Raw genomic sequence first — 11,252 nt, forward strand, 5'->3', positions numbered from 1 at the left:
GGCAACACCGACGATAGACCATGCAGAGACAACCACACTTGCCATGTCGGTGATGTGTATCAAGTATGACGAGTTGCAACCAGCGCATGACGGCGGCTGATGTGAATGGAAGTGCAGCGTGGACGATGTTGTCATACGTTGGGTGTATCCACACATAGCAATGCAGCGTGGACGAGGTTGTTATACGTTGGGTGTATCCACACATAGCAGGTGCGCTGAACGACCGTTGTGGTCTGGGATGTGGTCAGTACAACACTATATATCAGTTGTGGCTCTCCACGCATTTGCACAATGACCCATGTCGGCAGGCCAAAGATCCCACCTCAAGTTCGTTCTGGATGTTTATTGTACATCCAAATTGTTCGGGCCAGTTTGGCCAGACTGTCCCTGTGTGCAAATGTTTGAACATTTTCTTAAATGTTATATATTTATTTTGAATTGTTTGAACATTTTCTTAAATATCATATTTTTTTGAATGGTATGAAGCAAAATTTTCAATGATGTGAACATTTCTGTACATTGTATATACATATTAAAAAAACAAAAATATATTTTCAAAATCTTGTGAACACGGTTTTTTAATGTCACATACATTTTGGTGAATGGTATGAAACATTTCTTTTAAATTACATGGACATAGTTTTATAGTATTGTATAATTTTTCAAAAATGTCATGAACATTTTTTTAAGCTCGGGAACAGTTTCTAAATGCCATGAATAATATTTTTGAATGGTAAGAATTTTTTCAAAAATTTAAATAAAATATTTTTAAGTGTATAAATTTCTTTATTTTATAATAGGAAAATAATAAAAGGAAAAAAATAGTGCTCATAGCAACTATAAATGGCGAGGCCACTACCGTGCCCCTAGAGGCGAGCCCTCACTGCTAGCCAGTGGATCAAGAAATTCCTAAATATGGCGCGCCCATAGTGTTCTTATATGGGCCGGCCAATGTAATCATTTCACAGAGCACTGGTTTTGGGAACATTTTGGAAGCTTCTAACCTGGTTTCCCCAGTTTTTTCTTCTTTGTGTTTTAATGCCGGATTTACTTAGTTTTGATTAGTTTTTCATCCTTTTTCATTTTCAAATTCACAAACTTTTGCCAAATTCATGATTTTTTTTAAAATGAAGTACTATTTTGTGAAGAATTTTAAAATTCATGAATATTTTTTCAGCTTTTTAACCTTTTTAAAATTCATGACATTTTTTCCCATAATTTTTAAATCTAGAGAGAACAGATGGCCGGTTCTGAAGTTGGTGGTTTTTTGAAAGGAAGCACATAAAACCGGAATGATAGTTGGCAAACCTTCGCTCGAGGGGTTCCCATTGAATGTTATGTGTACCGTCAGATCAAACAGCATGAATCTTGACGCGCATCATCGAGAGCCACGTCAGGGTTTGGAATCACTGGCTAGAACCACCCCATGTCGAACGTCCCCATCACTCATTCCCTTATCTCCTCACCCCCCCCCCTCTCCCTCTCTCATTTCTTTGGTTGCTCGGTCGGCGAGGGCTGAGAGGAGACGAAAAGGAGTAGGAACGCCGACGAAGAGGCTTGAATATGGGGGATCGCCGTCTGCCTTTGAGGAGGTTGCGGCCAGGGACGAGGCGCAGATGAGTGAAGGTGGTGGAGGAGGTTGCCAGCGACTAAGGCAGCTCTGCTCCCGCCACCGACCTGCCATGAGATGGGCACTAGGAGGAGCAGCTGCGCCTGCGACCCATCGTCGTCGCGGCGCCGCCTATGTTTTGGCCTTCGACACCGATGCACGTGCACCCCGTATCTAGCCTGCCGCGGGTGACACCTTCCTCGACTGGTGGTTGCAGTGCAGTGGTAGCTGAGGGGCAACGATGATGGCGTGGATCCAACTCCAGTCCTTTCGTGGTTCGATGCCTTCCTCTTCAATGGTCTAAGTGTAGTGACGGGGAATTCTTCTTTCGGGAGGGTCTCAGATGATGGCGCGTCTCCGGCTGTGAACCATGTGCAGTTTGATGCATCCCTCTCCTATAAGTGCAAATATCGCCTCTGTCCCTGCTTTTGAATAAATGGTAAAAAAATATCAATGCACGGTGATTTTTTTCTAATGGCAATAAGATGTTTCCACATGGAATTTACATTTTTCACATACGTTAGGACATTTTTTAATACAGATTTAACATTTTTCCTATACACATTTAAATTTTTTGAAATGCTTGATTGTATGGAACCCATATTTTAGATTTTAGCTTGGTAGCCATAATCATCGAGATGTGCTTAAAGCCTTACTCTCGAGTCATGATTAATGGTGAATAGATCGAAAGTTTTCTCGAAAAAGAAAAAGCTTGCTCTGAAGCCTGCGGCGGAGAAAACCGCGGTGCCGTTGCTACGACGAAGATGCGATGGAGACTTGCGTAACGAAAACCGGGAACAATACCGGTCAAACACTCTGTAACCGCCGGCGTACCGACACCAGCTTCCCTCCTCTTCATCCCTCACAAGTGCCAAGTCCACAGTCCAACTGCGCGCGTGCTTCCCTCCTCTTCCTCGTTGGAAATCATGGCCATGATGCTGCCGCCGCTGCTGCTTCTCCAGCTCGCCTCCTTCCTCCGCTCAGCCATAGCCTCCACCGGCACCGGCGGCAACGGGAGCTGCACGCCGGAGTCATGCGGGGACCTGAGGATCAGGTACCCCTTCTCCCTCGCCGGCGCGCAGCCGCTCTACTGCGGCTACCCGGCCTTCGACCTCACCTGCGACGTCGGCACCCGACGCGCCTACCTGAGCAACACGTTCAGGGAGAACATCTTCCGCGTCGACAACATCTCCTACGCCAGCAACTCCATGGTGGCCGCCGTGCAGACCATCTTCGCCGGCGACAGCGGCTGCTCCGTCCCCGACTTCAACGTGTCGGCCAGCCTCGCCCTCTTCCCGTTCAACATCAGCGCCACCAACAAGCGTCTCGTGTTCTTCTACAACTGCACCGTGCCTTCTGCGCTCCGGCTGCCGCGGCGGTGTGGCCCTGGCAACCACACGATGGGGGCGTACATCTCTGGTCTTTGGTACGAAGGCGGCACGGTGCCGGCAGGTGTTCCGACGAACTGTAGCTCGGTGAGCGTGCCGGTGCGCCGAGGACTGGATCGAGCTCATGAGCAGTACGAGCGGCTGATCAGGGATGGATTCCTCCTGAAGCTTCCGGCGCCGCTAGGGGACTGCGATCGATGCAGACGGATGAGCGGCGGGGAGTGCCGGTTCGCTGAGTTTGCGTTCCAGTGCGTCTGCCCCGACGGGAAGCTCTGCCCCAACTCCACTGAAACCAACTCAACAACTCCTCCAGGTAACTCAAGATCGTTTTCCTTCTTAACTTGCACAGATTATTCTCAGAATCAGCAAGAGTAATACTGCATTACAGTACTGCGTTAAGATGCCTTATGCACCATGCCATCACTTAATTTAAGTTAGATATACTGAAATGGTCAATTCGTGAGCTTGGACTGCGTGCCTTTGAATAAGTTCGGTCATGCGCCAAATTGGTTTATATGTTCCTGTCGCTCGTTCATAGGGCTAACCTCATTGTAGAATACAAATCTATGGTCTGACCGTCTATGGGTAGCAGCCGCTCATGCTATCCCTGTCAAAGTTGTGTAGTCGATTGTGAATTTGTGATGCAAATGTCGTTTTCTTATCTGACCGTTCAACCTTCCAATCTAGTCCAACCTTTGCATTAGAGTTGTGCTTTGAGGTTTTTCGAAAATGAATAACAAGGTCTTATCTAACTCGCAATTTGACTTTAGGTGAAGATTTGTGTGAATTTTTTTTTTTTACTTTTGACTGGTTTAAATTTTTGTGCCATTTTTATCTTTTTCGACGCCATGCGTAACATATTTCCCCCAAAAATAAATAACAATCAAGAAAAAATAAAAGGAGAAAAAAACGTGAAAACTGAAGAAAACATGAAAACAACCACAAAAAAAGTCAATGCTGAGAGCTTAGATGAGATTTGGTTAATTCTGATCTAGATGAGAGAGCTAGGCCACACCCTTTTCGAAAGCCTACAATAATCTTTGTGGACAGTTAAAAGATGAAAATGGACACTTATTCTTCAGAGTGGAAATTCAGAAAGCAACCGTGGCTAAACTAGATCCTGAGAGAAAGTGGATTTTGGGGTCAGGTGACTCATCTGGTCTGCCCCTAGTATGAAGGGAACCTGATCTGCAAGTCTTCTCCCCAAGTCTTCCATGGATATCAAGATGGCAGCTCACTTTGTTTGATATTTCCTACCGAAACCTTCGACGTGAGGAGAACGGCAGCCAACCTACCACGCATGGCACTTCATTTTGTCGTGTCCCTTAACTTGTGCACAGTGCAGAATTGATCTTTTGGCTTTTTACCCCTTTTTTTTTTCTTCTTCTTGCATGTCGCGTCAGTGAATACTGCCATTTCTTTTTTGAGGGTTCCCCACTTAATTTACTACTCTAAGCATTAAGGATATTACTCGTCAAGACATGACAAGGGTTATCCAAAGAGTTCTGATAATGATAGCCAAACTTTTGGTCAGCAGGTAATAATGTTTCACAGTTTGTTCTGACCGGTTAACTATCTATCACTGTCACCCGCAAAAAAAAATATCACTGTCATGATATGTACGGCCATCATCAACGTAGTTAATTTGGCAAAATGTTTTTTCATGGTGAAGAAATTTAGAGTCTAATATCCTAATCTGTCTTTTTAATCACTCCAAATTTAGATGCCCAAATTTATGCATATTAGAGTGCGTTTCAACTGGAAATGGTACCCAAACATAGTGAAGTTATGTACTCTTCCCGGTAACATAAGAATTTATACAGTTTGTGTTTGTCAAACATGTTTAGATTTGATCATCATCCCTATAAAAAGAATCATTAATCTGGACAAGTTCGTATTACTAGATTTGTTAGGAAATACTCCCTTGGTCCGAAAAAGCTTGTCTCTCAAATGGATGTATCTAGCACTAGACAAGCTTGTGACAAGTTTTTTTGAACGGAGGGAGTATGTATCCACAATCAATTTTTGGTAGAAAATAGTTTTTCTTTCTGACTTTGCATAGTCTCTAATTTGCAACTTTGACTAATAAATTTTGTAACTAGATCAATCAAATGAACTAAAAATCCCTAACATCCATCAGTTTGCATCCCAAGATCAATATGCATGTAAACAGTAATGATAAAATACATTGCAAAACAATTTGATGAAAGATCTGACGCTATCTGTGCCAGAACAGAGATTTGGAGCTCGGGTTCAATTGATCCTAGTGATTCAAAAATAATTGAAAATTCATATTTGAAATCCCGAAGACGGCAGGGACGATAGCTCTTGGCACATCTTCCTATCGCCGTCAACCAGGGCATCGAATTAGCCCACCGGCTAACAACTTTTTAGATTTTTTTAGAAGAACACTGCGCTTTATTTCATGTGTCAAAGTTTAAAGGGATACAAAGATGATCCGAAGGATCGATGAGCCACACATGACGACCACTATCAAGGGTAGTAGGCATTCTAAATTTTAGATATGTCGGTCGCTCGTAAACTGCAGAATGCTAATGGGTCACATATATGGCTCGTCAGTGGTACGTGGCAACCCGTCACTGGTACACCATCACTACTCATGGGTCATCATCGTTGTTGTCACTGCAGATGGGACATGATTTTTTTATTGAATTTTGAATACAAATATAATTATGCACTAATGAAGTAATTTTTGCTTCTTTTTTGCAAATCAAGTAATTGTTGCTCACAACCTTTATTTTTTTGCGCATCCTCACAGCCTTATTTTAACAAAGGGATCCCTTTAACAAATAAAAAATATGTCTCATAGAAACATATACCACGAATGAGATAGGATATTTGTCACTAGCTAGTCTTTACAATTAAGGTTTTGTTCCTTTTATATTTCTTCATTTACATATTGCATTACTGCTATTCAAATGTCCTGATTCTTCTTCATTGGACATTCCGGCATGCAGATACAGATACAGGTGCAAAGGATGTTGGAATAAAGTATGTCACAGGTATTGATAACTTTAGAGAAATGATAAATTCCGAACGTTCAGATATTTCCCATGGCAAATTAAACGGCAATTTTTGTTGACGTGAGGATGGCAAATTTGGTGTGTAAGCATGACAATTCTATCTTTGATTTGTTTTTTTACATGACAAAATTGTCATGCTTACCAACTAAACTTGTCATTCTCGCGTCAATCAAAGTTGCCATCGATTTTTCATGGGGAAAATCCAAACGTTCAGGACTTATCAGGGTTCCTAACTTTATAACCCCGCCAAAATGTTGATAACTTCATGTAGACATCTTGGTTGCTCACTCAGCACATATATGCCTTCAGGAATCACAAGTGCTGTTCTGTTTGTCATCGTACTGGGACTCGTGTGCCATCTCATACAACTCAACCGAGCCAAGAACAAGAAACGATCTGCGTCAATGGACGGCCTCATCCGTGAAGGATCGCCGTTGGCATCGCTCCGCAAGGAGTTCAACGGCCTCGCCGGCTCGCCGTGCACCCACATCTTCACCTACGAGGAGCTCGACACGGCCACCGACGGCTTCAGCAACACCAACGAGCTCGGCGCCGGCGGCTTCGGGATAGTCTACAAGGGTACATCACAGCCACACGTGCAGCCATGCCATTGTTGGATTGTTCTTCAGAGTGGTAGAATGACGACGTACGATGTGTTTGCTCAGGGGTTCTCCGGGACGGGAGCGTGGTGGCGGTGAAGCGGCTGTACAAGAACAGCTACAAGGGCGTGGAGCAGTTCGCCAACGAGGTGGACATCCTCTCGCGCCTGCGCCACCCCAACCTCGTCGCGCTCTACGGCTGCACCTCCTCCTCGCCGACCTGCCGCGACCTCCTCCTCGTCTACGAGTTCGTCCCCAACGGCACGCTCGCCGACCACCTCCACCACGGCAAGGACGGCGGCGGCGACCCCCTCCTCCTCCCGTGGCCGACCCGGCTCGGCATCGCCGTCGAGACGGCTGCCGCGCTGGCCTACCTCCACGCGCACCAGGTCCTGCACCGCGACGTCAAGACGACCAACATCCTCCTCGATGATGGGTTCCACGTAAAGGTGGCCGACTTCGGGCTGTCCCGGCTGTTCCCGGCGGAGGGCGCCACGCAGCACGTGTCCACGGCGCCGCAGGGCACCCCCGGGTACGTCGACCCGGCGTACAACCGCCGGTACCAGCTGACGGACAAGAGCGACGTGTACAGCTTCGGCGTGGTGCTCGTCGAGCTCGTGTCCTCTAGACCGGCTGTGGACATGGCCCAGGCCGGCGCCGACGTGAACCTGGCATGCATGGCCGTGCGCATGATACAATGCTGCGAGATCGACCGGCTGGTCGACCCGCGGCTCGGGTACGGGTCGTCGGCGAGCGAGACGAAGGAGACTATCGACATGGTGGCCGAGGTGGCGTTCCGGTGCCTGCAGCCAGAGCAGGACGTCCGGCCGTCCATCAGCGAGGTCCTGGACGTGCTCAGGCAGGCTCACCACAGGATCACGGATGGCGCCGTGTCGCTGAAGAAGAGCAGAGACGGGTCGCCCGACTCCGTGATGAACCAGTGGATCAGCCCATCAACCACCTCCAATTATAGCAGCTGATCGAGAGAGCCTGAGACCAACAGTTCTGTACTTGAATGAAAGGAAATTTGTGACCCATTATGTGCGCCGGGCATGATACGAACTTACTACAGGACTCTCGATTATCTCACGAATTTATGATACAAGCTTCAGATACAAGTGTTAAGCAGCAAGAAGGGGATTCGAGGGAAAGAGCCAGGGAGGTGGGAAGGAGGTTCACGCCCAACGGCGGCCGGTTCTGGTATCTGTTATTCGATGCCTCTCCGGGAAGAAGAATCCCCCATATATCTTCGGTTACTAGACTTGGTCATCTCCTGTTCTGTGGGTTGGGCTTCGTCCCCCGCTTGGGCCGAGCGGCTCGTCCTTGGCTTCACCTGAAGTGCCTAATGTAATACTGTAGTTGTTCCCGTGACATTCCTCGCTCCTTGAAACTCGGCTTGACCCCAAGCCGGCTCTGAAAAATTTCTGCCGGGGTCCCAAGGTGCTGCTAGATTGGTGGTGGTAGCCTTCACAAAAGTAGCAATGGTCGAGGTAGACGCGAACGAGGTCGAAGGCTCTGATGTGTCGAGGTAGTAGTCCTTGTTGACGCAGACTTGGTCAAAGTTGAAGTAGTCCTTGAGGATGTTATGGCCGGTGCCGACTTGAACCTTGTAGTATGCGTGGACGAAATCAACCTTGCCGGGATGGCGATGATGTAGTAGTGGTGGGCGACGAAAGTAGGGACCATAATATGCCTCTCTCCTTGAAAAGGAGTTGCCTCACAACTAGACGGGAACTCAATTGGATCCACTAAATGCCTAACACCAATAAATATACCTTGATAGAGCCACACCGATGAAGTGTTGCCTCCAGGATCCCATAACTGTTCCAAGTGACAGCCACTATGAGAGTTACTGCCAAGCAAGGGAATGACTCCAACCTGAATCAACTTCAATGTAATCTCCACTATCTTCACATGTTCGATAACAGACTTCATGTCACCTGGGAGCTGATGACTAGACATGGCTAGAATAAGGATGGGGTGTCCTGGCTGCAACAATCGCAAATCCTTTGTAGGGTTAGTACTAAACAACAGCGGCTTGTTCCTAGTTAGGTTACTTTGTCCCAATGGGATGCCAAAGCCTAGCCAGATCTTGCTCTTGAATCCCTTGATCTCTGTTGCATTAGGTTGCAATCTCCTCTTGTGAGCATTGCCAATATCAGTATGAAGCTGCCAATGTTTCCCTACCATGTAGCATGGATGTGCGTTTTCCTTCTGCCAAAGCCATTTTGTGCCTGAAAATAAGCAGTGTGCTGACCATTGATGAAAAGTAGACACTTGGTTGGAACTCCTAAGTTTGGATCCCTGAATACCAATTACTGATTGGGGTGCCAACACCGGTACCAGCTGACGGACAAGAGCGACGTGTACAGCTTCGGCGTGGTGCTCGTCGAGCTCGTGTCCTCTAGGCCGGCGGTGGACATGTCCCAGGCCGGCGCCGACGTGAACCTGGCATGCATGGCCGTGCGCATGATACAGTGCTGCGAGATCAACCGGTTGGTCGACCCGCGGCTCGGGTACGGGTCGTCGGCGAGCGAGACGGAGGAGACTATCGACATGGTGGCCGAGGTGGCGTTCCGGTGCCTACAGCCGGAGCAGGACGTGCGACCGTCCATCGGCGAGGTCCTGGACGTGCTCAGGCAGGCTCACCACAGGATCACGGATGCCGCCGTGTCGCTGAAGAAGAGGAGAGACGGGTCGCCCGACTCCGTGATGAACCAGTGGATCAGCCCATCAACCTGTTAGGATGATCTCCACCGTGTGGGCCCAACGGCCCACCGGGCCCTTAGATCCGTGCTCTGATCGGGGATCTAAGGGGAAAGAAAGAGAACGGCCAGGCTCGCGCGGTGGTGGACGCCGCCGGCGGCGGCTCGACCGGACAGGCGCGGCGCGGCGGCCGAGCACGGCGCGGTCGCCGGCGACCGGGACAGCGTCGGGCGGGAGACGAGAGGATGAGAGTTTGACCCGAGCTGGTGCGGTGGGATAGTTTTGATCCAGCGAAAATGATGGTGAGTCGTCCGATCGCGTTCAACGGCCTGGATCAAAACCCTAGCTGCCAACTGGCTTTTCGGGCCGAAAGTGCAGGCGGGCAGCAGCCGCCGCGCGCGCTGTCTCTGGGCCGAGGACACAGCCGCGGGCGGCCCAGGCCGGGTCGAGGCATTTCGCGAGGCACGGCGCGCAGGGCAGGCCGTGTGCCGGCTTTTTCCGCTGCGGGCCGAGCGCGCTGGGCCAGCTGCGTTTTCTATTTTGTTTTTTAGTTTTTTGTCGAGGTTTTGGGCAGATTTCAGATAGATTTTCTATGCAATTTTTTCCAACGAAAATTTTTGTTTAGAAAATAGAAAAGTTAACAGAAAAAGTTTCTGAAAATGAAAATAGAAAATTTTCAGAAAAAGAAATGTTTATGAATTTTATAAAGAAAATAATAAAGTTCATGAATTTTTATTTAGTGAAAGAAAAGTTTCTGTAAAAAGAAAAAGTTCATGAATTTTCTATCATGTTTCCGCTGCAAAATAATAATAAAATATATAAGTGCTCTTTTAAAAGTGAATAGAACTAAAGTAAAAGATTAAACTGTTGCTTCTCTAATGCTTTTTGAACCAATTGGTTAAAATTGCTTAGAGAGTAAAAGAGTACAGAATTGTTTCTGAATAGAATATTGTAAAGTTTCCGCTGCAAAGTAAAAGTTTTATTCTCCAATTTAATTGGAACCAACAGGAAAATTTAATTGGAAGAACTGTTCTTAACATTGTTTTTCCCCTGTGGGTGAAATAAGATGCAGGTGAAATAAGATGCAGATAGTTTCTGTTATGATAAAAGAAAGATATTTCTTTTAAAGATAAAATATGGTATTGTTATTTTCGACCAACGTTGATGATAACAGTACTATGAGTCTTATGTTCAAAGCTTAAATCTTTGATAATTTTTTGTATCAAAGTGATCATTTTTTAGAGAAGAGTTAAAGATGAAGAAATGCTCTTGAACTAGAAGAACGTATATTTCTTATTTCCGCTGCAATAAAGTTGATGATGATGATTATTTCTTAGCAAAGTTGTTTAATAGAAATACTATCATCACATTGTTTATGAGTTATATGCATTATTTCCATTTTCGCCCAATGGTGATATGGAATTAATGTAGAAGAATGAGTTTTATTCTAATTCTACCACAACGGTGATTTAGAGTATAAAAAGGAAGTTTTACAAAAGTTTAATGTGCATATTTTTTAACCAGACCAACGTTGGGTTATTTTTATGCTCATTATTGTTGATTATTGGCTATGTTTTCTCAGACTAAACGTTTTCCATGCTTTCATTCGTGAAAGAAAATGGCTGGGTACTTGTGACCCGAAAGATGACCAGGAAAGGTCATAACATGAGGGAGTATGTTCTCACTAAAGAATGGCTTCAAAAGAAAAGAATTCTTGGATATTAATCCAAGAGAAGAAAACAAATAGATCATTGAGAGTCTTGGTTGATGAATGTCTTTCATGTATTCTATATGAAGAAGATTTTTCAGTCAACATGATTTGAGATGAAACAAGCAACATGCGTGTTTAATTTGACCAACGTCGGATTAAGCATGTGTGTCAAAGAGCGTTTCTGATTTATTTCTG

General features: G+C 46.2%; 2 protein-coding genes across 2 annotated transcripts; both read left to right on the forward strand.

Moving 5' to 3' along the window:
* Positions 1-2,433: 2,433 nt before the first annotated feature.
* On the forward strand, positions 2,434-7,753 carry LOC109775211 (LEAF RUST 10 DISEASE-RESISTANCE LOCUS RECEPTOR-LIKE PROTEIN KINASE-like 1.2). The gene is made up of 4 exons (XM_020333959.4): positions 2,434-3,310; positions 5,976-6,020; positions 6,351-6,620; positions 6,707-7,753. Exons 1-4 carry the CDS (start codon positions 2,536-2,538, stop codon positions 7,618-7,620), a joined length of 2,004 nt encoding a protein of 667 aa, XP_020189548.1. The 5' UTR covers positions 2,434-2,535; the 3' UTR covers positions 7,621-7,753.
* Positions 7,754-8,835: 1,082 nt separating this feature from the next.
* LOC141042620 (LEAF RUST 10 DISEASE-RESISTANCE LOCUS RECEPTOR-LIKE PROTEIN KINASE-like 1.4) lies at positions 8,836-9,385 on the forward strand. Its single transcript, XM_073511469.1, has 2 exons — positions 8,836-8,841; positions 8,987-9,385. Exons 1-2 carry the CDS (start codon positions 8,836-8,838, stop codon positions 9,383-9,385), a joined length of 405 nt encoding a protein of 134 aa, XP_073367570.1.
* The last annotated feature ends 1,867 nt before the right edge of the window (positions 9,386-11,252 follow it).

This window comes from Aegilops tauschii, chromosome 3 (assembly GCF_002575655.3).
Source record: "Aegilops tauschii subsp. strangulata cultivar AL8/78 chromosome 3, Aet v6.0, whole genome shotgun sequence".
Taxonomy (NCBI): Eukaryota; Viridiplantae; Streptophyta; class Magnoliopsida; order Poales; family Poaceae; genus Aegilops; species Aegilops tauschii.